The 25,108-nt window shown below is 47.8% G+C and overlaps 1 protein-coding gene across 1 annotated transcript in view; it reads left to right on the top strand.

The window, feature by feature from the left end:
• NPLOC4 (NPL4 homolog, ubiquitin recognition factor) overlaps positions 1-25,108 on the top strand; it is an 80,840-nt gene that overhangs the window by 12,496 nt on the left and 43,236 nt on the right. Inside the window, exons 3-9 of the mRNA XM_009252138.4 lie at positions 2,339-2,451; positions 11,121-11,297; positions 14,133-14,181; positions 15,579-15,673; positions 17,591-17,714; positions 19,675-19,854; positions 24,040-24,126. Of these exons, the coding sequence (XP_009250413.2) occupies positions 2,339-2,451; positions 11,121-11,297; positions 14,133-14,181; positions 15,579-15,673; positions 17,591-17,714; positions 19,675-19,854; positions 24,040-24,126 (825 nt within the window). The remainder of the gene's footprint in view (positions 1-2,338; positions 2,452-11,120; positions 11,298-14,132; positions 14,182-15,578; positions 15,674-17,590; positions 17,715-19,674; positions 19,855-24,039; positions 24,127-25,108) is intronic.

Genomic DNA, 25,108 nt, shown 5'->3' with positions numbered 1-25,108 from the left:
TTTCCTTTTTTTGAGGTGGAGTCTTGTTCTGTTGCCTAGGCTAGAGTGTAATGGTGTGATCTCGTCTCACTGCAGCTCCGCCTCCCAGGTTGAAGTGATTCTCCTGTCTCCGCCCACTGACTAGCTGGGACTGTAGGCGTGTACCACCATGCCTGGCTAATTTTTGTTTTTGTTTTTGAGACGGAGTTTCGCTCTTGTCGCCCAGGCTGGAGTGCAATGGCGCGATCTTGGCTCACTGCAACCCCTGCCTTCTGGTTTCAAGGAATTCTCTTGCTTCAGCCTCCTGAGTAGCTGGGATAACAAGCGTCCGCCACCACGCCCAGCTAATTTTTGTATTTTAGTAGAAATGGGGTTTCATCAAGTTGGCCAGGCTGGTCTCGATCTCCTGACCTCATGATCTGCCCGCCTCGGCCTCCCAAAGTGCTGGGATTACAGGCGTGAGTCACCACACCTGGCCTAATTATTGTATTTTTAGGAGAGGTGGGGTTTCACCATGTTGGTCAGGCTGGTCTTGAACTCCTGACTTGAAGTGATCCACCCGCCTTGGCCTCCCGAAGTGCTGGGATTGCAGACATGAGCCACCATGCCCGGCCAGAAACCTTGTCTTTTCTAGTTCATTTTTGTGGTCTGAACACCCAGAATGGAGCTGAGCACATAGAACTGCTTAATATTTGTTGAAAGAATGAGTGAATATTCCCAGCATCTAGCAAAGTGCCCTGCACAGTGGACATTTTATGACTGAATTAGTGGCACCATTCTGTGTTAGGTTTCAGAATTGCATTTGGGTTTTTTTTTTTGTTTTTTGTTTTTTGTTTTTTTGAGTCGGAGTCTCGCTCTGTCGTCCAGGCTGGAGTGCAGTGGCGCGATCTCGGCTCACTGCAAGCTCTGCCTCCCGGGTTCACGCCACTCTCCTGCCTCAGCCTCCCGAGTAGCTGGGACTATAGGCGCCCACCACCACGCCTGGCTAATTTTTTGTATTTTTAGTAGAGACGGGGTTTCACCGTGTTAGACAGGATGGTCTTGATCTCCTGACCTCGTGATTCGCCCGCCTCTGCCTCCCAAAGTGCTGGGATTACAGGCGTGAGCCACTGCGCCCGGCTGGGTTTTTTTTTTTTTTGAGACAGAGTTTTGCTTTTTTTTTTTTGTTTGAAACAAAGTCTTGCTCTGTCACCCAGGCTGGAGTGCAGTGGCATGATCTTGGCTCACTGCAGCCTCCACCTCCCAGGCCCAAGCAGTTCTGCCTCAGCCTCCCAGGTAGCTGGGATTACAGGTGTGTGCCACAATGCCTGGCTAATTTTTGTATTTTTGGTAGAGACGGTTTCACTATGTTGACCGGGCTGGTCTCAAACTCCTCGTCTCATGATCCACCCGCCTCGGCCTCCCATAGTGCTGAGATTACAGGTGTGAGCCTCCACACCCGGCCAGAGTTTTGCTCTTGTTGCCCAAGCTGGAGTGGAATAGTGCGATCTCGGCTCCCTGCAACCTCTGCCTCCCACCTTCAAGTGATTCTCCTGCTCCAGCCTCCCGAGTAGCTGGGATTACAGGCATGTGCCACCATACCTGGCTAATTTTGTAGTTTTAGTAGAGACGAGGATTCACCATGTTGGTCAGGCTGGTCTCGAACTCCTAACCTCAGGTGATCCTCCCACCTCATCCTCCCAAAGTGCTGGGATTACAGGCATGAGCCACTGTGCCTGGCCTGGAATTGCGTTTTTACGATTGAATTCAAAAGTAGAAATTGAACTTTTCAAACATAGCCATTGGCCATGCATGGTGGCTCATGCCTGTAATCCCAGCACTTTGGGAGGCCGAGGTGGGCAGATCACCTGAGGGCAGGAGTTTGAGACCACCCTGGCCAACATGGCGAAACCCCGTCTCTACTAAAAATACAAAAATTAGCCGGGCATGGTGGCAGGCGCCTGTAATCCCAGCTACTTGGGAGGCTGAGGCAGGAGAATCACTGGAACCTGGGAGGTGGAGGTTGCAGTAAGCCAAGATCATGCCACTGTACTCCAGCCTGGGCTACAGAGGGAGACTCTGTCTGAAAACAAAACAAGAATAGCCATTAACTCTTGTTTGCTTCAGAGTCTTAAATGTGTTACAAAGTTTCGTCATTGACAAGACCTTTGCTTTTTTGGCCACTTTATTCATTTTAATTGACACCTTTGTGAGCAGTACAAATTTCTATAAAAGAACAAAATAGCAAGAGGAATTTGGTAAATGATGGGCACTTTCCAAATTTGGTGAATACTCTTCTGGTAATGTCTGGTGTGTGTATGGTATATGTAGTGATACTTTAGCATTTAATTAAATTTCTGTTCTTTGGGCCTTGTTTTAGGTTGCAAAGGAGTTTGGCTTCCAAAATAATGGCTTCTCAGTTTACATCAATAGAAACAAGACCGGAGAGATAACAGCCTCCTCCAACAAATCCCTCAACTTGCTAAAAATCAAGTAAGTGTCCTCTGAGGAAGAAGCAGGGAATGGGGGGAAATGAGGTCCCCATGATCTGCCCGAGGTGGCTGAGTTTTATCCTCTTTCCTCTTCACACCCCTCATGATGGTCTTATCAGCTTACCAGAATACACATGACTGTATTGCTTGCCAGGGATTCAGTAATTATCCTGAATCTGCAGTTGCTATTGAGCATATTTGATTGACTTTGCAGAATTCTGGAATTTGTGTCACTGAGGAGAAAGTTATTGTCTCTGTCCATGTACGGCGTGGAGTGAGCTGCATACTCAGCTGCTTGTCTGGAGTGAAAAACCTTGAACGCAGCTGTGTGCCGGGAAATCATGTTAGCCCTGCTGGCCTGGGTAGGAGTGCTGGCAGTGCAGTGGCCCATGCCACCCCGTAGAGTTGGTCATTCAGGACCTTCAGGACTCAGAGACCTCTTGTCACAGCCTGGCTACTGCCTGTTTTTGTAAAGTGTTATTGGAACACAGCCAGGTCGCGTTGTTGGTGCCAGTTTTCATGTTACAAGGGCAGAGTTTAGTTGTGATAGACCGTGAGGCCTGCAAAGCTGAAAGTATTGACTGGCCCTTTACGGAACACGTGTGCTGGCTCCCATCGAAACCGTCTGGGCACTTGCTCACCTGTGCCTTAGATCAGTTCAGTCCTTAAGGAGCGAGTGGTCAGTTTTCCTCTCAACGCTGCGGGTTGCATGTGCTGTGGCCACTGGCTCAGTGGTGGGCCTGGGACCTGCTGGCAGCTGGCTGTGAGCCTGTTTACCAGCCAGAATGATGGGCTGGTTTTGCACTTGGTCCCTTTTAGATTCACAGATTACTATGTCTAGGGACACAACATGCAATCGTAGCATTCATTTGTTCTTAACAAAGATTTATTGGGCACCTACTGTTTGCCTACCCCTGTGATGAGGTGAAACGAAACCTCTTGTTAATGTTCATTTCCAGAGTGACGCTGGTTCATCCTTCCTTGAGCTTGTGAGGGGTTTTGCATCTTGATATTTTTCTTTTTTTTTCTTTTCTTTTCTTTTCTTTCCTTCCTTCCTTTTCTTTCTTTCTTTAAGGGTTTTGCATCTTGATAATTCCTTCCTTCCTTCCTTTCTTTTCCTTTTCCTTTTCCTTTCTTTTCTTTTCTTGAGACAGAATCTCACCGTGTCACCCAGGCTGGAGTGCAGTGGTGCGATCATAGCTCACTGCAGCCTCGACCTTGTGGGCTCAAGTGATCCTTCAGCCTCAGCCTCCCAAGTAGCTGGGACTACAGGCACATTTTTCACTTTTAAATCAAATCTAGCTGGTAATTTTTTAAAAAAAAGTTTAAATCTGGAACACGTAACCATTATTTAAAGGTAAAGAGAATGATTGTGAGTGCACACGCTCTGTTCCAGCCAGAGGAACTCTCAGCTCACGACCAGGCTTGTGTCCCGCTGCTCTTGCCCTCCTTCCCTCTCTTCTGTTGCTTGGCCTTTTTTTCTCCCTCCCCTTTTTAATTATTAAGCAAGATGCGTACTGAACACCTCAGAAAACAGTGTATGCCTTGATGGATGAACCTTATGTGTCACCATTGCAAGCACCAAGCAGATCTGGGGACAAGGCATTGGCAGCCACTGCAGAAGCTTCCCTAACAGTATCCGCTGTTCTGGCTTCTGTAGTAATCACCGGTTTGCATTTTTTTATTCTTTTTTTTTTTGATACAGAGTCTCGCTCTGTCGCCCAGGCTGGAGTGCAATGACGTGATCCCACCCACTGCAACCTCTGCCTCCCGGGTTCAAGCATTTCTCCTGCCTCAGCCTCCTGAGTAGCTGGGACTATAGGCTCGTGCCACCACGCCTGGCTAATTTTTTTATTTTATGTAGAGGTGGGGTTTCACTATGTTGGCCAATTCCTGACCTCGTGATCCGCCCGCCTTGGCCTTCCAAAGTGCTGGGATTACAGGTGTGAGCCAGTGTGCCTGGCTCTTTATTCTTTCGTTACTTGAGTGTCTTACTCAAGGAAATTTGTATGTCTTACTTCTTGTAATCTTCAGGTTCCCCTTCCATCTCTTTCCTTTTCTTGAAATTTATCTGTTGAGGAACTACAGGTCCATTGACCTGTAGGGTTTCCCACCTCTGAGGTCTTGCTGATTTCACATTCACAAGACCCTCCAGCATGACCCTCTGTGTCCTGGATTTCTTGCCGATCCAAAGCGGTAAACAGAGGCCTGACAGACTCAGGCCATTCCCTCAGCAGGACCATGGGGTGCTGTACCCCCCACCTTTTTTTTTTTTTTTGAGATGAAGTCTCAATCTGTTGCCCAGGCTGGAGTGCAGTGGCGCGATCTCAGCTCACTGCAACCTCTGCCTCCCAGGTTCAAACCATTCTCCTGCCTCAGCCTCCTGAGTAGGTGGGATTACAGGTGCCCACCACCATTCCCAGGTAATTTTTGTATTTTTAGTAGAGACAGGGTTTCACCATGTTGGTCAGGCTGGTCTCAATCTGTTGACCTCAAGTGATTCACCCGCCTCAGCCTCCCAAAATGTTGGCATTACAGATGTGAACCACCGCGCCTGGCACCCCGCCTTTTTTCTTTTCTTTTCTTTCTTTTTTTTTTCTTGAGACAGAGTTTCATTCTTGTTGCCCAGGCTGGAGTGCAGTGGCATGATCTCAGCTCACCACAACCTCCGCCCCCCCGGGTTCAAGCGATTCTCCTGCCTCAGCCTCCCAAGTAGCTGGGATTACAGGCATGTGCCACCATGCCTGGCTAATTTTGTTTTTGTTTTTTGAGAAGGAGTCTCGCTGTGTCACCCAGGCTAGAGTGCAGTGGCGCGATCTCGGCTCACTACAAGCTCCACCTCCTGGGTTCATGCCATTCTCCTGCCTCAGCCTCCCGAATAGCTGGGACTACAGGCGCCCGCCAACACACCCAGCTAATTTTTTTTTTTTTTTTTAATGAAGTATTTATTGATGATTCTTGGGTGTTTCTCGGAGAGGGGGATATGGGAGGGTCATAGGATGATAGTGGAGAGAAGGTCAGCAGATAAACACATGAACAAAGGTCTCTGGCTTTCCTAGGCCTTCTGCAGTGTTTGTGCTCCTGGGTACTTGAGATTAGGGAGTGGTGATGACTCTTAAAGAGCATGCTGCCTTCAAGCATCTGTTTAACAAAGCACATCTTGCACCGCCCTTAATCCATTTAACCCTGAGTTGACACAGCACATGTTTCAGAGAGCACGGGGCTGGGGGCAAGGCCATAGATCAACAGCATCCCAAGGCAGAAGAATTTCTCCTAGTCAGAACAAAATGGAGTCTCCTATGCCCACCTCTTTCTACACAGACACAGCAACAATCTGATCTCTCCTTCCTTTCCCCACACTTCCCCCCCTTCTTTTCAACAAAACCGCCATCGTCCTCATGGCCCGCTCCCAAAGGTCGCTGTCTCTTCGGAGCTGTTGGGTACACCTCCCAGACAGGGCGGCCGGGCAGAGGCGCTCCTCACCTCTCAGACAGGGCGGCCGGGCAGAGGTGCTCCTCACTTCCCAGACGGGGCGGCCGGGCAGAGACGCTCCTCACCTCCCAGACGGGGCGGCCGGGCAGAGGCGCTCCTCACTTCCTCCCAGATGGGGTGGCAGCCAGGCAGAGGCGCTCCTCACCTCCCAGACAGGGCGGCCGGGCAGAGGCGCTCCTCACTTCCCAGACGGGGCCGCTGGGCAGAGGCGCTCCTCACTTCCCAGACGGGGCGGCCGGGCAGAGACGCTCCTCACCTCCCAGACGGGGCGGCCGGGCAGAGGCTCTCCTCACTTCCTCCCAGACGGGGTAGCAGCCAGGCAGAGGTGCTCCTCACCTCCCAGACGGGGCGGCCGGGCAGAGGCGCTCCTCACTTCCCAGAGGGGGCGGCCGGGCAGAGACGCTCCTCACTTCCTCCCAGACGGGGTGGCGGCCAGGCAGAGGCGCTCCTCACCTCCCAGACAGGGCGGCCGGGCAGAGGCGCTCCTCACTTCCCAGACTGGGCGGCCGGGCAGAGACGCTCCTCACTTCCTAGACGGGGTGGCAGTGGGGCAGAGGCTGTAATCTTAGCACTTTAAGAGGCCAAGGCAGGAGGCTGGTAGGTGGAGGTTGTAGCGAGCCGAGATCACGCCACTGCACTCCAGCCTGAGCACCATTGAGCATTGAGTGAGCGAGACTCCGTCTGCAATCTCAGCACCTCGGGAGTCCGAGGCAGGCAGATCACTCGAGGCCAGGAGCTGGAGACCAGCCCAGTCAACACGGCGAAACCCCGTCTCCACCAAAAATACAAAAACCATTCAGGCGTGGTGGTGCGTGCCTGCAATCCCAGGCACTCGGCAGGCCGAGGCAGGAGAGTCACAGGAGCCCGAGGCAGAGAGGTTGCAGCGAGCTGAGATCACGGCAGTACAGTCCAGCTTCGGCAACAGAGGGAGACCGTAAAAAGAAGGAGAGGGAGACCGAAGAAAGGGGAGAGGGGAGAGGGGAGAGGGGGAGGGGGAGGGGGAGGAATTTTCTGTATTTTTAATAGAGACGGGGGTCTCACCGTGTTAGCCAGGATGGTCTCGATCTCCCGACCTCGTGATCCACCTGCTTCAGCCTCCCAAAGTGCTGGGATTACAGGCATTGAGCCACCGCGCTCGGCCTAATTTTGTATTTTTAAGTAGACTTGGGGTTTCTCCGTGTTGGTCAGGCTAGTCTTGAACTCCTAACCTCAGGTAATCTGCTGGCCTCAGCCTCCCAGAGTGCTGGGATTACGGGAGTGAGCCATTACACCTGGCCTCCTCTTTTTTTTTCTTTAGAGACAGGGTCTTTGTCGACACTGTTGTGAGCTATGATTGTGCCACTGCACTGCAGCTGGGCAACAGAGCAAGACCCTGTCTCAAAAGTATATAAATAAATACATAATCTGATTTTTTTTTCCCCCTAAATCTGGCTGTTGGCTTCAAGTACTCACAGGGGCCATGTGGCTCCTGGTTTCTCCTGGTTTCTGCTCTGCTGCCACACTGGCCCACAGGCCTCCAGTGAAGACCACACTGGGTGGTCGAGGACTCCCTATCCGGGCTGTAAGACATGGGGGCCTGCCTCTTGGGTCTCGTGACTGTTGGCATCTGTCTGCCCCCACTTGTATTCCTGCCCCCTGCATTGCTGTAGATGCATTGCTGGGACCTGGCATGCGGTCTAGCTGTCTGCAGGAGGGAGATTTGGGAAGAGCCACTGACTTTGGCGCCTGCCACTTCCATGTCCTAGAATCCCGCCTGGTCATTTTGGATAGCCTCTGTCACTCACCCTCTTTTTCCATTCCATTGTTCATTTAATATCCCATGTAGAGGTTGATATTTGGTCTCATAATTTCTGTGTCTGAGTCTTTGGCAGTCTAACTCTCTGTTAATTATGTCTCTACCCACTCTTACTTGCATGGTAGTGTGTTACTCTTTTTTTTTTTTGAGACGGAGTCTTGCTCTGTTGCCCAGGCCAGAGTGCAGTGGCACCATCTTGGCTCACTTCAAGCTCCGCCTCCCGGGTTCATACCATTCTCCTGCCTCAGGCTCCCAAGTAGCTGGGACTACAGACACCTGCCACCACGCCTGGCTAATTTTTTGTATTTTTAGTAGAGACAGGGTTTCACCATGTTAGCCAGGATGGTCTCAATCTCCTGACCTCATGATCCTCCCGCCTTGGCCTCCCAACGTGCTGTGATTACAGGTGTGAGCCACCTTGCCTGGCCCGTGTGTTACTCTTCTACATTTGGTTTTTTGGTTCTTATGACAGGTTATATTTGACCAAACTTGGTCTTGGGGAATCCTGAAGGATCCAGATTTAGCAGCTTTTCTTTTCTTTTCGTTTCTTTTTTTTTTTTTTTTGAGACGGAGTCTTGCTATGTCGCCCAGGCTGGAGTGCGGTGGTGTGATCTCAGCTCACTGCAAGCTCCGCCTCCTGGGTTCACGCCATTCTCCTGCCTCAGCCTCCCGAGTAGCTGGGATTACAGGTGCCCGCCACCACCCCCGGCTAATTTTTTTTTGTATTTTTAGCAGAGACGAGGTTTCACTGTGTTAGCCAGGATGGTCTCAATCTCCTGACCTCGTGATCCTCCCACCTCGGCCTCCCAAAGTGCTGGGATTACAGGCGTGAGCCACCACACCCGGCCCAGATTTAGCAGCTTTTCTACAGAGAAGGTTTGCATTTGCTTTTGTTGGCACAGGGGGCTGTGATGGACCTACAACTCCTTTGAGTTAATTTCTGTCTTTGGGCTTTCTGAACCAAATGGCATCATCCCTGGTTCTGCTCCAGATGCATGGCCCAGCAGGCCTTTAGTTACAGAGTCTCAGAGGTGACTTTGTTGGTTCTTTTTTTGCTGCGTACTGGATAGAGGCAGATGGGATTCCTCCTTGGTTCCTATTTTCAGCTGGTGGGTTTTTCACAGCTATTCAGCATCCTTTGGTTATCTGCATTTATGTGGAAGTTTCAGACTCAGCTGCCCCTTCTGGGCAGGGAAGCTCAAGTTCTTGTCTCCCAGTGCCCAGCAAACCGCTGTAGGCCCAAAGCTGCGAGTGAATTACTGAAAGTGGCCTTGGCCCCGCAAGCAGCTCTGAGTTCTGTGTCGCTGGCTACTGTCTGAGTGCACTGCTGGGTTTGTCCCCTGGGGATTTCCTCTACTTTCTTTAGAGCTCAGCAATTGATTTTAGAGTATATTTCTTAAAATTGATCTAGTGTGTAAGTCAAGTTTTTTATATTAGTAGTTAGAGGGTGTTTAGGAATATGTAATCTGCTATTAGAAACAGACGTCTCGGCTGGACGTGGTGGCTCACGACTGTAATCCTAGCACTTTGGGAGGCCGAGGCAGGTGGATCACCTGAGGTCAGGAGTTCGAGACCAGCCTGTCCAACATGGAGAAACCCTGTCTCTACTAAAAATACAAAAAGTATCTGGGCGTGGTGGCACATGCCTGTAATCCCAGCTACTTGGGAGGCTGAGGCAGGAGAATCGCTTAAACCTGTGAGATGCAGGTTCCATTGAGCCAAGATCACGCCACTGCACTCCAGCCTGGGTGACAGAGCAAGACTCTGTCTCAAAAAAAAAAAAAAAGAAAGAAAGAAAGAAACAGACATCTCTGATGTGGTAATGTTTGGTAATGTTCATCACCCCCAAATTAGGGAGGAAGAAGAGGAGGAAAGAAATTAGTTGAAGAGCTGCACCTGAGCCCCAGTGTCTGCGTGTCCTTGAGGGCCTGCACTTTGGCCTCTGCTCTTCCTTCACCGTGTTGGTTTGGAGCTGTGGATCCTGCCCTTTCAGTCTGTCTCCTGTGTGTGTGTCTTGTTGGCAGCAGTTAAATGTCTGTCAGAGGACATGCTGCAGCCTTTCTTCCAAGGCTGGCCTGGAGAGTTAAGTGTTGGCAGCCATCTCTGGTCACTTGGGACCCCAGGCAGCTTCTGTGGACTGTGAGTGGAGATACTTGTTAGCCTCCGAGGTCAGCAGTTTGCCATGCCAGTCAAGCCTGGCACCAAGTTGGCAGCGCGACTCTGACCAAGGGAAGAACACACTTCAGACTGAAAGTGATAGAAAACCAAATGTGACTTGTGGCAGCCTTTTTGGAAAGCAGCACGTCAGTAGCTTCAGAGACAAGCAGAAACCCTTAAGTCTGACCTCTGGGAGTTTGCCCTTGAGAAAGAAAACCACAGGGACATCTGTCCATGGGCCTTTTTGAGTGGTGTTGATGGTGGCAGAAACTGGCATACTTGTCATTGTGGGAGTGGCTGAGGGGGTGGTTAAGCAGCCTTACTGGGGAATTGAGGCAGCCATTGTCATAGCAATTAGACGCGGACCGCTTATATTTGGAGGATTTTATGAGGGGTTGTTGAAGTAGAAAAGTATGTCTCTGGTAATCCCACTTTTTTTTTTTGAGATGGAGTCTCGCTCTGTCGCCAGGCTGGAGTGCAGTGGTGCGATCTTCACTCACTGTAACCTCCGCCTCCTGGGTTCAAGTGATTCTCCTCCATCAGCCTCCCTACTAGCTGGGACTACAGGCGAGCGCCACCACGCACAGCTAATTTTTTCGTATTTTTAATAGAGACGAAGTTTCACCCTGTTGGCCAGGATGGTCTTGATCTCTTGACCTCGTGATCCGTCTGCCTCAGCCTCCCAAAGTGCTGGGATTACAGGCATGAGCCACCGAGCCTGGCCAGTCACACTTTTTAAAAGCAGTGACAGCTCCTATGCGTGTCTGTGCTTACGTGTGTATGTGAACGCCGAGAAAGCAGTGGAGATACATGCAACCAGCACATGCAGTGTTGGGGGAGGAGAGAGCCTCCCAGAGGCCAGAGGAATGGCTGAGGGAGGTGGGGGCCAAGCAGAGGGTGAGAGGTGGGAGGAGAGGCCCTGAAACCCAGCAGGTCCATTGTGGCTGTGTGTGCATGCAAAATCATTTGGGTGTATGGAGGCTTCACAGACTTTAAGGTAAAGTTGTAAGAGAAATTAAATTACAGAGAACCTGCATACTGTTCTTTATAATGCCAGGAAACATAGGGGAGATGTTAGAAGAGAATTCTCTTCTTAAAAATTAGAAACCTCATTATTTAGGCCTACAGGGGTGGTTGGCATTTGCTTTTTGCAGATATCCAAGTTGGGCTTCCATGAAGTTCAGGTGGTAAGGGAAGGCATCGGCCTCTGTTTGTCATTTGAACAGGCATGGCGATTTGTTGTTCCTGTTTCCCTCGAGCCTTGCTGGGCCCTCATCTGAAATGGAGACGTCAGCTCCACCGGGCTTCAAGGTCTTTGGCGCTCCCAACGTGGTGGAGGATGAGATTGATCAGTACCTCAGCAAACAGGACGGGAAGATTTACAGAAGCCGAGACCCACAGCTGTAAGTGATCCATGAGATTCCAGGGTCCTACATGTGGTGATCTTAATGGGTGAATAAAGGGAAATATTTATAACATGTCCTGTTTTAATAAGTGTCTGATGAAGAAATGTAAGTCTTGAGTTTTACTATCTTCCGATTAAACTTCAAGTTATCTTGTTAGCTTTTCATCAGTTTTTTTTTTTTTTTTTTTTTTAGCTTTTTGTCAGTTTCAACCTCAAAATATGTTCCCATAAAAAGTTTTGAAGCTTTTGGGTACAAAGAGACTGGAAAGGTATTGGGGGAGTTGGGGGCCTCACACCAAGTCTTTACTGTGGTGTCCCCTGGAGATGCTGACTCCCGTGCAGAGTGGGGTGTTAATCAAGTTGGGGGCCTCACACCAAGTCTTTACTGTGATGTCCCCTGGAGATGCTGACTCCCGTGCAGAGTGGGGTGCAGGGGAGGGAGGAGGGAAGGGGCAGGTGGTTGTGTGTGTGCATCCGTGTGAGGTGAGTGCTATGTCTCTCATTTCATAGCAGTTGGATGATTTTGACCTGCAACACTAGTATGCGCTCTCCATCCCTGCAGCAAGCATTTCACTTGCAGAAGATGCTGTGCCTTGGAATATTCCCTCCTCACCTGGGGCTATATGAAGTGCTTACGCATATATGTACATTTGTTTATTTTAGATTTTTTGCAATTCCTTTTAAATAAACCGGTGAGAAGGATCTGAGTTTACACTTGGCCATGTGAAATTGTCTGAGCGAAGGTTGTCTCTGCAGTGGGGTCTTTTTTAAAATGCATCACTCTGTAGATGTGACAGGGTGCTGACTTTGAGGTATTGGGATTCCAAATGCTGCATTAGCAACTTTTATGTCTTAGATCAGAAAGCCATAAATGGCGCTCAGCTGCCATTGGCATGGAGCCACTTTGTAGCCATAGCCATTAGCCGGCATGCCTCTTCCATTTGTGTTTCCTCCCAGGGGCCTGGCGCTGGCTTGCTTGCATGATCTGTGTCTTCATTGCTTCATTAGCAGCTTTTGAGAGCGTGTGTGTGTGTGTGTGCATGTGTGAATTCTGACCCATCATCACTTAGAGCCTGCCTATCCTAATGGAAGTACAGAGACCACCTCTGTTCCGCAACACAGAGCTCATACGCATCTAAGAATTCTGACCCCATTTAGAAAGGGATCTGATTGAGCTCCAGAGGTACTGCCACCGGTGTTCTCACCACCCCACCGCTGCCCTCGTAAGCTAGCATACCTCTCCTTCAGATTGTGTGTGTTGTGCTCCCAAGGCTTCTGTGACTGAAAATGTCTGAAAGCCATGGGACAAGTTTTTTTCGTTGTTGTTATTTCCCAAAATGCGCATGAAGTAGGTATTTTCCAAACTTGGATTATTTATGCACCTCTCTCAGGCCCTTTGCCATGTTCACGTACCAGCTTTGTTATTATTTATTTAACACTTTTCTTTTTTTTTTTTTTGAGACGGACTCTCGCTCTGTTGCCCAGGCTGGAGTGCAGTGGCGCAATGTCCGCTCACTGCAAGCTCCGCCTCCTGGGTTCACACCGTTCTCCTGCCTCAGCCTCCCAAGTAGCTGGGACTACAGGGGGCCGCCACCACGCCTGGCTAATTTTTTTGTATTTTGAGAAAAGACGGGGTTTCACCGTGTTTGCCAGAATGGTCTCGATCTCCTGACTTCGTGATCCACCTGCCTCCGCCTCCCAAAGTGCTGGGATTACAGGGTGCAAGCCACCACACCTGGTCTATTTAATACTTTTCTTTAAATGGACTTGGCCGGGCGCAGTTTCTCACGCCTGTAATCCCAGCACTTTGGGAGGCTGAGGCAGGTGGATCACCTGAGGTCAGGAGTTCGAGACCAGTCTGACCAATATGGTGAAACCCCGTCTCTACTAAAAATACAAAAATTAGCCAGGCATTGTGGTGTGCACCTGTAGTTCCAGCTACTTGGGAGGCTGAGACAGGAGAATCGCTTGAAACCAGGAGGTGGAGGTTGCAGGGAGCCGAGATCGCACCACTGCACTCCAGCCTGGGTAACAGAGTGAAACTCTGTCTCAAAAAAAAAAAAAAAAAAAAAACAACTATTTTATTTATTTATTTATTTGAGTGGAATTTCACTCTTGTCTCCCAGGCTGGAGTGCAGTGGCACAATCTCAGCTCATTGCAACCTTCGCCTCCCAGGTTCAAGCAATTCTCCTGCCTCAGCCTCCCTAGTTCCTGGCATTACAGGCGCTTGCCACCATGTCCGGCTAATTTTTGTATTTTTAGTAGAGATGGGGTTTCACCATGTTGGCCAGGCTTGTCTTTAACTCCTCAGCTCTGGTGATCCACCCATCTCAGCCTCCCAAAGTGTTGGGATTAGAGGTGTGAGCCACTGCCTTTGGCCAATGAACTGCTTAAATTGACTTTGAGTTCATTCGCTTTTATCTTTGGTTTGTGTCATTTTTAGCAGTGGATACCCATGAAGTCACAGGTTTGATGTGCGGGTCAGTTTTTTCTAATTCAGATCAACATAAGTAGTAAACTTCTGGGTGTGGTGGTGCACACCTGGAGTCCCAGATACTTGGGGAGGCTGAGGTGGGAGTGCTTGAGCCCAGGAGGTCAAGGCTGCAGGGAGCCACGATCACCACTGCACTCCAGCCTGGGCGATAGAGTGAGAGCCTGTCTTTAAACAAAACAAAACAACAAAATATAAATGTTTATCCATGTGCCATCTGGACTATAACTCCACGTGGGCAGGGAAACACTCTGTTAAACTAGGACGTACGTGTGAGACGGCAGCAGCGAAACACAGACATCCTCACTGCTCTGCCCTTTTCTGCCTTGTACTCTCCTCAGATGCCGCCACGGCCCTTTGGGGAAATGCGTGCACTGCGTCCCTCTAGAGGTGAGAGTCTCTGCGGAGTAAGTTCTGGGCCGGTGTGGGGGGCTGCGGGTAGACAGATGTCTTTAGTGCTTTCCCTGAGTCCACGCACTTGGTTGTAGTGGTTCAAAGGACCTATCTATTTATTGCCCTGGGCCTCATATTCCCCCTAGTGCAAGCTGCACACAGGACGAGCCTTTATTTATGGGAGTGACCTTCTCGCTGGATTATGAATGGCTGAAGCATTTGTGTGGCTGTGATAAAGGGCTAGCATTTACAGCAGGCTCCCTGGACAATCCTTTTCAGATCTGACACAAAGCTGAGCCTGTCGGCTTCTGTGCTTATCATTGTTTTGATTTACTTTGCCTTGACTCTCACATCTCTTCTACTGGTTTGTCCTGGTGAGATTGAGAGTTACCATAATAATGCTGACTGGAACTGTTAATGCTGGATTTACAGCAGGAAGGCCAACCTGATTTTCTTCATGGGACATCTCTTGCCTCATCTTGTGGCATTTCTTTTTGCACAATTTTCCTGAAACTCATTTGACTTAGAGCGTTTTGTGTTTAATAGAGATTCATTTTAATCTTGAAAAGATAACTGGCACACAAAGAAAAACTGCTTCTGGCTATGTGCGGTTACGCCTATAGTCCCAACACTTTGAGAGGCCAGGGCCAGAGGATCACTTGAGCCTAGGAATTGTTCAGCCTGGGCAACTCTTTTTTTGTATACCCTGTCTCTACAAAAAATTTAACAAATTAGCTGGGTGTGGTGGTTCATGCCTGTAGTCCCAGCTACTTGGGAAGCTGAGGCAAGAGAATCACTTGAGGCTGGGATGTCGAGGCTGCAGTGAGCCGTGATTGCACCACTGTACTCCAGCCTGTGCAACAGCGTGAGACCCCATCTCTAAAACAATTAAATTGGACTCAGTGGCTCACGCCTGTAATCCTAGCACTTTGGGAGGCCAAGGCAGGTAGATCATGAGGTCAGGAGTTTGAGACCAGCATGGCCAATATGCTGAAACCCCGTCTCTACTAAAAATACAAAAATTAGCTGGGCGTGGTGGCGTGCACCTGTAGTCCTAGCTACTTGGGAGGCAGAGGCAGAAGAGTTGCTTGAACCCAGAGGTGGAGGTTGTAGTGAGCAGAGATTGTGCCACTGTGCCACTGCACTCCAGCCTGGGCGACAGAGCGAGACTCCTGTCTCACAACAAACAAACAAAAAACAATTAAATTAATTAAAAAAAAGAAAAACTTGGTTCTGACCCAGAATGGTAAGGGAGACCCCAGTACCTGCTTTCGCTGTGGGCTTTGACTTGGCGAGTCCATGCTGCCTGGCCTCTCCCTGTGCATAGCGGAGGCTCAGCGCCTGGAGTGCCCAGCAGGTGTGAGACTGCACTCGCTTACTCTGTGTCTTGGCAGCCGTTCGATGAGGACTATCTAAACCATCTTGAGCCTCCCGTGAAGCACATGTCCTTCCACGCCTACATCCGGAAGCTGACTGGAGGGGCTGACAAGTAAGCAACTTGCTGTAACCTGGTTGTGCGTAAATTCCTTTTTGTGTATCTGGCAGTTGTTGCTTATAGCCAGTGAACGTGTGAATGAGAGAAGTAAAGATGAGAAGGGGTCACACGCCTTTGAAAGTTACCCTGGTTCTATATTTATTTATTTTTTTTTTATGTACACACATATGTTTTTAAGAGATGGGGTCTCACTATGTTGCCCAGGCTGGTCTGGAACTCCTTGGCTCAAGTGATCCTCCTGCCTTGGTTTCCCCAAAGTGCTGGATTACAGGCGTGAGCCACCTCGCCTGGCCAACCTGGTTCTAGAAGGAAGCTAGCAAGGCAGCGACTGTGCAGGCGCCTGGCTCCATGGCCACAGTGCGGTATCAGACAGAGGCTGTCCCCACACACACCGCCCCAGCAAGTTAGCATCTGTGATGGTGGCCTGTTGATTCTGTGGTCTGAGTTCATTCTCTGCTTTTCAGAAAAACAGCTACCCTGTGATAATCTCAGCTTCCCCACTTCAGTGCCTGGTAACCCTTTCCCCAGAGCCTGGCCTCTGAGTTAGCTTGGTTTTCAGCCACAGCAGGGGCTGCAGCCACTCATCCTCATGGTACCACAGTAGTTGCCCACGGGCTCAGCCAGGTGGGCACAGGTGGTAACAGTGGCCAGAAAGGGGTGAACTGAGCATTTTGATTTCTTTTAAGCCATGGCAAGCCGTTGCCTGTATGACCTTCTGTTGGCTCTCTGTACACCCTACCAGAAAGTAACAGGCTTCAGCTATTATTTTATAATTACTGTCAGTGCGACAAGAGGAGATGGTGGCTGAACTGAGGTCAGCAACATTTTGTGAAGGATGTCATATTCGCCTGATTGTAGCTTTTCTCTGACAACCCGCTGACATCCTAAAATGACTTTTTAAAAATGTTAGACCAGAAGAAAAAACCTGCTAGAAACCCACTATTGCTTGTCAGTGGGGAAAGCTATGGAACTCTCTGGACTAAGGAGTGGGTGCGGATTGATTGTAGTGAAAGAGACTTGGTCAGCCTTTTGTCAGTCTAGGTCAAGGAACACAGTCTCTAGTGGGGGCGTGTTTGTGGCTGCTATTAACATGCAGATTCAGTGACGAGTCATTGCTTCCTAGATGCTATGACACCAAAAATGGCTCACCACAAAAAATGATCAGTATGTAAGGTAATGCATATGTTAATTAGCTCAATTTAGCCATTCCACAGCGTGGACATGTTTCAGAACGTCATTTCGTACACTGTAAATATATCGTTTTTATTTGAAAAACAAAACGTCACGTCCACCTTAAAGATACAGATTTTTTTTTTTTTTTTTTTTTGTCAGTTATATTTCAGTAAAGCTGGAGAAAAAGAAAAAGTTCAGAGTAGGGTCCAGGATTTTCTCATTGACAATCTTCAACAGTAGTTTTTATTTTAGCCTAAAGCAGAGTAAAGATGCCTTAATTATATATCCTAATCAGATTTTTCCCATGAATAAGAATTTTTTACAAATATCTAAGTACTGGGCTAATGTCAGAGTTTCTGATAATTTAATGAAATCTGTACGAGCCTCATGTCCGCTCAGTGGCACAGGTGAGATCAGTAGCTATTCTGCAGTATTCTTGAAAGCTTTCTTGGATGTTAGTGATAGATGGTAAAAAAACACCACAGTTTGGTAGGAAAGTAGTTGTGTGTTCCTGTATGGTTGAAGTATGTGGGACAGAAGCTGGGATTCGGAATGTGCTGGAACTGTAGGTAGAGCTTCCATTAGAATAATCCTTAGCCCATCTTCCCTGCTGCTGCCACGTGCTTAGCTCCTGAGACACTGTTCAGGAGGTATAAGATACTTAGCATGTCATTTCCAGCCTCTTGCTCAACTTTTCACCAATGTAATGTTTAATTAAGTTGCTTCTCTTCTATGTAGGGGGAAATTTGTTGCCCTGGAGAACATCAGCTGCAAGATTAAGTCAGGGTGCGAGGGGCACCTCCCGTGGCCAAACGGCATCTGTACTAAGTGCCAGCCGAGCGCCATCACGCTGAACAGACAGGTGAGATGTTCCCTGTCTGTCTAGATTTGTTTTCATGGCTGAGAAACGGATATTTCCAGAAGAGCCTCTTGGAGTGGAATGCTATTAGCACTATGCGTGGTGGATTTTCAGTACTTTTTGATGGATTGAGTGATCCTTTTGTGGAAGCGGTACACTGAATATGTCATTTTTAAGACTTCTTGCTCTTGGAGGTATGGAGTGCGAGCCCTCAGTTCTCTGTTTTGCTGGCTCATATGGAGGCAGAATGTTCCTGGTGATTATTTAAAATCCTCAGTGGTTGTGAGGAAACTGGCTCTGAAGGTTGGTAAAGGGGCACCCCTTGGACTAGCTCTGAGCACCTGTCCAGGCTGGCTTAAGGAGAGAATGTGGCTCAGGAAGGAGGGGGCTTTCCGGCCTTTCTGGATGTTCTGCTGTCCTTGTCCCGCCTCTGAGAGTAGCCTACCTCGCCTTCCTGCTGCCGCTGTGCCCTTAGAGAAAACAGCTCCTTAGAGAGAATTCCGTGGCCGCCTCGACTTTTTTGGAAACCTCCTGTTCTCTATTCCTTTTTTCTTCTTGAAAACTACTTTATTTTGGCCGGGAAAGGTGGCTCACACCTGTAATCCCAGCACTTTGGGAGGCTGAGGCGGGCTGAGGTCAGGAGTTCAAGACCAGCCTGGCCAATATGGTGAAACACCATCTCTACTAAAAATACAAAAATTAGCTGGGCGTAGTGGTGGGCGCCTGTCGGCCCAGTTGCTCAGGAGGCTGAGGCAGGAGAATCACTTGAACCTGGGAGGCGGAGGTTGCAGTGAGCCGAGATCACGCCACTGCACTCCAGCCTGGGTGACAGAGCGAGACTCTGTCTCAAAAAAAAAAAGAAAACTTGTTTGTTTTTTGCCCTGGAGATTGTGAAAACCTGTATTTTAGGTTAAATCACAGTGGAATTATTTTGAATTTATTGATAGATGAAACCCATCTCCATCCTCCTATATACCCCACCGTCCCACCACTGGACTCTGAAGTGGTCTTTAAAGGGCAGAGCATTTTTTTTTTGAGACAGAGTCTCACTCCGTAGCCCAGGCTGAATTGCAGTGGTGCAGTCTTGGCTCACTGCAACCTCAGCCTCCCACGTGCAAGCGATTCTATTGCCTCAGCCTCCTGAGTAGCTGGGATTACAGGCATGAGCCACCATACCTGGCTAATTTTTGTATTTTTAGTAGAGACAGAGTTTCACTGTGTTGAATAATTTTTGAGGTTTAACTCCTGGCCTCAGGAGATCCACCTGCCTCGCCTCCCAAAGTGCTGGGATTACAGGCATGAGCTACCGTGCCTGACTGGTTTTTTTCTTAAGTAATGTTTATTGTTTTTATTTTTTGAATAGAATAGCAGATTATTATTATTATTATTTATTTATTTTTTTTTTTTTTTGAGACGGAGTTTTGCTCTGTTGCCCAGGCTGGAGTGCAGTGGCGCCGTCTCAGCTCACTGCAAGCTCCACCTCCTGGGTTCACGCCATTCTCCTGCCTCAGCCTCCTTAGTAGCTGAGACTACAGGTGCCCGCCACCATGCCTGGCTCTGGCTAATTTTTTGTATTTTTACAAAATACAAAAAAAATAGAGACGGGATTTCATCATGTTCGTCAGGATGGTCTTGATCTCCTGACCTCATGATCCGCCCGCCTTGGCCTCCCAAAGTGCTGGGATTACAGGCGTGAGCCACCGCTCCCAGCCCAGATGTTTATTTTTTAAGATACAAGGGGTCTCACTCTGTCGCCCAGGCTGGACTTGAACTCCTGGGCTTAAGCAATCCTCTAGCCTCGGCCTCCTGAGTATCTGGGACCACAGGCATGCACCATCACACCCTATTGGTTTGTTTTTTAAAGAACTGGGCAAAAGATATTTATGAATGGTTTGTGTTAGAAAAACAGGTGATTTCTTTTTAATGGCATGTTTTCATCAGCCCACTCTTGTTAACTCTACAGAAGTACAGGCATGTGGACAATATCATGTTTGAGAATCACACCGTCGCTGACCGCTTTCTTGACTTCTGGAGAAAGACAGGGAACCAGCATTTCGGGTACTTATATGGACGGTACACGGAGCACAAAGACATTCCCCTTGGCATCCGGGCTGAAGTGGCTGCGATTTATGAGCCACCTCAGGTAAACATGACGGGATTCAAGTTCCTGAGTTTCTGTTTGGAGGCTGTGGGGGACGCCCTTTTGGAGAGGCCTTGCCCTGTTCGCTTTGTTGTTTGTGCCCCCTCTGTCACACGCCGGTGCACGTGCACAACATTTTCTGAGTTAGTGGAGAGTGAGATCATGGATCCTAAAACCTTCAGTGTATGTTACTAAGGATAAGGATATTTTCTTACACAACCGGTACATTTGCCACTATTGATCCAGTGTTTTTATCTCGTCTGCTGTGTCCAGGTTTGCTCATTGCCTCCGTAGTGTCCAGGTGCTCAGTCCTCCTTGTGTCATTCTGTGTCTCTTCCACCATGCAGCAGTCACTGTCTTAGGAACCATGGAGAAGGCCACAGACACACCTCAGCACCAATCACCAAAGTGTCACCAGAGTAACAAAAACTGCCACCAAAATAGGACTGATAACAATTTAAGATTTGTTTGGAGGGGAAAGAAGTGTCCTGAGGGTATATCCCGCAGGGTGTGTGCACAGCTAGTCACTGTGCTTGGAAGTCATTGGAAGGCCCTCTCGGTATGATTATGCCACCAACTAGTTACACATTGTATTTCCGGTTTTTAGGAATTGGGCTGTGTGTATATATTTATATAAATTTCAGTTTGTTTTGTAATTATGTATAATATTTATGTAGTATATTTTACACACATTTTATTGCAAAAGTAAAAAGTAAACACATATTGAATGCTAGTTAATGATATGTGTGCTATACTATTTAGGGAGAAGTACATTTATGTCTGTAATATACTTGAAATCCAATAGAAAAATAAAATGAATTGATGGGTGACTAGAGGGACAGATAGTGCATAGGAAATGTTCATGCTGAATCTAGTGGTGGGTATATGAGTATTCATTGTAAAATTCTTTAAATTAGCTGTATGTTAGAAATTTTTAATTTTTATTTATTTATTTTTTAGAGATGAGTCTTGCTCTGTTGCCCAGACTGGAGTGCAGTTGTGCAATCATAGCTTACTGCAGCCTTGACCTCCTGGGCTCAAGCGATCCTCCTGCCTCAGCCCCTGAGTAGCTGGGACTACAGGTGCATGCCACCATGCCAAGCTAGTTTCTAAATTTTTGGTAGAGTCAGGGTCTCGCTATATTGCCCAAGTTGGTCTTGAACTACTGGCCTCAAGTGACCCTCACATCTTGGCCTCCTGAAGTGTTGGGATTACAGGTAGGAGCCACTGTGCCCAACCAGAAATATTTTTAAAAGTTGGAAAAGAAAAAAAATGTGCACATTTCCAAAGTCATATTTACAAACAAGGTATATTCATTTCCCTTTACCCTGCTTTCCTCTGTAGGTAGCCCCTAGAGTTTTAAAACCTTTTTTCTTTTTGAGACAGCATCTCACTCTGTTGCCCAGGCTGGAGTGCAGTAGTGCCATCACGGCTCAGTGCAGCCTCAATTGCAGTCCTCTTGGGCTCAAGCAATCCTCCTGCCTCAGCCTCTCAAGTATCTGGGACTACAGGCGTGCACCACCATGTCTGACTTTTATATATATACGTGTGTGTGTGTGTATATATATATTTGTGTGTACATATATGTGTGTGTGTATATATGTGTGTGTGTGTATATATATGTGTGTGTGTATGTATATATGTGTGTATATATATGTACATATGTGTGTATATATATACGTATATGTGTGTGTGTGTGTATATATATATGTATATATGTGTGTATATATATAGTGTGTGTGTGGAGACAGATCTCGCCATGTTACCCAGGCTGGTCTGGAACTCCTGGGCTCACACAGTTTACTCGCCTCAGCCTACCAAAATTCTGGGATTACAAGCATGAGACACCATGCTCAGCCTAAAATCTTTTTAGCTGGACTTCCTGAAGTTTGATTTTTTTTTTTTAAAATTTTGAGACGGAGTTTTACTCTGTTGCCCAGGCTGGAGTGCAGTGGCACGATCTCCACTCACTTCAACCTCCGCCTTCCGGATTCAAGTGATTCTCCTGCCTCAGCCTTCTGAATAGCTGGGATTACAGGTGCCGCCACCATGCCTGGCTAATTTTTGTATTTTTAGTAGAGACAGGGTTTCACCATGTTGGTCAGGCTGGTCTCAAACTCCTGACCTCGTGATCCACGCGCCTCAGCCTCCCAAAGTGTTGGGATTATAGGCGTGAGCCACTGCCCCCGGCCTGATTTTTTTTTAATTGTTTAATTGTTTAATTTTTTTTTTTTTTTAATACAGAGAAGGTCTCTGTGTGGCCCACGCTGGTCTCAAACTCCTGGTCTCAAGTGATCCTACTGCCTTGGCCTCCTAAAGTACTAGAATTACCAGCATGAGCCATTGTGCCTGGCAAAAGTTTGTTTTTTTTGTTTGTTTGTTTTGTTTTGTTTTGAAACAAGGTCTCGCTCCTGAGCGAGATCCTCTTACCTCTTTCTCCCAAGTAGCTGGGACTATCGGTGTATGCCACTGAGCCTGGCTAGTTTTGTTTTTTTGTATGTGTGACATTTTTAGTGGAAGCACATACACACACACAGGCATGCACACGCATTCATACTATCCCCCTTCTTTGTTTCTTTGTGCGTATACTATATTATGTGCACTTTTTCCACCTAACGCTGTCTTGTGGAGACCACCGGATGGCTAGCCTCCTATTTAGATAACCTGACTGGGAGGCGGGCTGGGGTGCCCTGCAGCTGCTTTCAGAGTTTGCTGATCAGAGTCTGAAACTGCAGGCTATGCATGGGTAATAGCTAGTGTACAGGCTTGCTAGTGGCCCCTGCACAAATGTGTGTCTTTCTTGGCTGTATTTATACGGATTTTCAGTGACATTTTTGGTATCTTTGCATAGCAATAGATGTAGTGTTTCATGAGGCCTTTGCCATGGCTCTTTTAAAAAGAGACACTAGATGGCAGTAGAGACCCCACCAGTGAAGTCTCAACCCTTAGGTCACTGTGCTGTACTCGGGATGCTGCTTTTGGAAGCACACAGTATTCAGATTCAGTTTTTTTAAAGGGTCTGTTTCATGGAGAGCTCAACGGTTCTATTACAAGTATAACTGAGGCCAGCCGTGGTGGCTCACACCTATAATCCCAGCACTTTGTAGGGGCGAGGCAGATCACTTGAGGCCAGGAGTTCAAGACCAGCCTGGCTGACATGGCAAAACCCCGTTTCTACTAAAAATACACACACAAAAATTTGCTTATGCAGCTTATGCTGCCACATGTCATTAAACAACTCCTTTTCCTTAGCTTTTTCTCTGAGTTTGTGATTTAACCTATGTTCTGGAGGGATTAATGACTGCCATATGGGTGATACCCAGCAAACGTAAACTTCTTTGTGGTTTTGCCAGATTTTGACTAATTTACAAGGATATGCCCAGTTACTGTAACTCAATTTGGGACTACCTTTACCTTTCCTATTCCTATGGCTGGGGTTTCTGCATGGAATGATACCTATTAATGACCCGCAAGCTACATTTAAGTGAACATTAATGATTTCGGTAAGCTTGGTCCACTCTGGGAAGTGATGTGCTGTGGTTGGTTTCAGTCGCATGGGAGCCAGTCAAAGCTACAACTCAAAGACTGCCCTGTGCCAGATGGAAGGAGGTGGTTGATTTTTGAACGCCTTTTCCCTTCCTTAGGGTTGGTGAGCTCATTGCTCTCTGTGGAGTTCATCGTGTCTCTCTAACTCAGTATCTTAGCTGTGAAGCCAAGCATTGTCTCTGCAGGAGTGGCACACAGATTTTCCAAGGCTGTTTTCTGGGAATGGATGTTACCTTACAGTTTGAGTCTTGCCTAATTTAGCCAAACCTGTTTGGAGTGAAGCTACTTACCCAAGGAAGTTTGAAACTAACTTAATTCCCTGATGAAGGAACTTTTAAAACAGGCGGAGTGTGTAGACCTTCCCTTAGTCCTGAGCGCTCCTGATGCGGAGCTGTGCAGCACACATCAGCTGGGCCCCGCGTGCCACATGTTTTGCAGCCCTGGTAAAAGGTGCAGCACAACCCGAGAAGGAGAGAAGCCAGGAGGCATGTCGCATGTGTTTTATCTGTGGCTGTAGTTCTCCTTTCTGACAAGGAGGCCCCCAGCACTCCTTGTGACCTAGAGCTGGAAGTGGAAGGGCTTGGGGTGCTGCTTCCTGAGCCCTCTGCTCTAAGTCCATCTTCTCCCTTTGATTCCCTGCAGATTGGTACACAGAACAGCTTGGAGCTTCTTGAGGATCCAAAAGCTGAAGTGGTCGATGAAATTGCTGCCAAACTTGGCCTGCGGAAGGTACTGAGGCATCTGGCAGCCAAGCAGGGGGCGTGGCCAGACTTTGTTGGGCATCCAGGCCAGGGGGAGATGGGGGAATGGCTGGGCTGTGTCGGGGACTGGCTCTCCCCGGCTGCACAAGGTCAGGTGCAGGCACCATATGTTTTGAAACTTCACGTGTGTTAGTTGGGCACCAGTAACTTTTATGTTCCTCTGACTTAAACTAAAATGAGAATGTTTTCTTGAGCATAAAAGAAAAAAAATCCCAGTGCAGATCTGGCTGTTATATTTCAGGCTTCCAGCCACACTTCATGAGGACTGCTTCAAGTGGGAAACAGAAGCAGGAGTCAGACCCCAGCCACACCCCTGCTGGCTCCTCTGTGCATGTGTGTCCCTTCTGCCTGAGCTCTCCCTTGATGTAGCTTGGAAGCCAAGGACAGTCAAGGCTGGCATTCCATTTACAGTGTTCATGTTCTGTGCCATGCACTTGGAGCTTCTGCTGTTCCGTCATCAATCATCATTTAATTTCCTGTTTATAATTTAGCTCTCTGAGCCTACAATTCTTCCTAGTTTCATGGAACAGTTAGAAGATGAGAAAGGGATTTCCTTTTTTATTCTATTGGTTTATCTGACATTATTGATAAAGTTCCCAGGAACGATTTTAATAAATTCATGTAGAGTCATGAATTTGAACATATCTTACAAGTTTAATGTTAATAAGTATGTTTTATCCTTTATTTCCTAATCAACTCAGACCATGAAAAATAATCTCTAGATTATTTAATCTTCTCTACAGATGAAGGGGGTGAGACTGCAAATGTGACTTAAAACCTAGTAGTGTCAGTGAGCAGTCCACACAGTTTTACTGTCTTAGGAAAGAAACATCCTGTTTCTAACAAGGAGTCAACATCTTCATTTAGGGGCATATTTTGGTTCAAACTCTGGAAGTTCTCTTGTTTAAAAGAGATTGGTCCAATTTTTTGACCTAATTTGTTATAATCTT

This window comes from Pongo abelii, chromosome 19, assembly GCF_028885655.2.
Source record: "Pongo abelii isolate AG06213 chromosome 19, NHGRI_mPonAbe1-v2.0_pri, whole genome shotgun sequence".
Classification (NCBI taxonomy): domain Eukaryota; kingdom Metazoa; phylum Chordata; class Mammalia; order Primates; family Hominidae; genus Pongo; species Pongo abelii.
The sequence above is the reverse complement of the archived record's forward strand: the minus strand, read 5'-3'. Positions and strand labels throughout refer to the sequence as shown.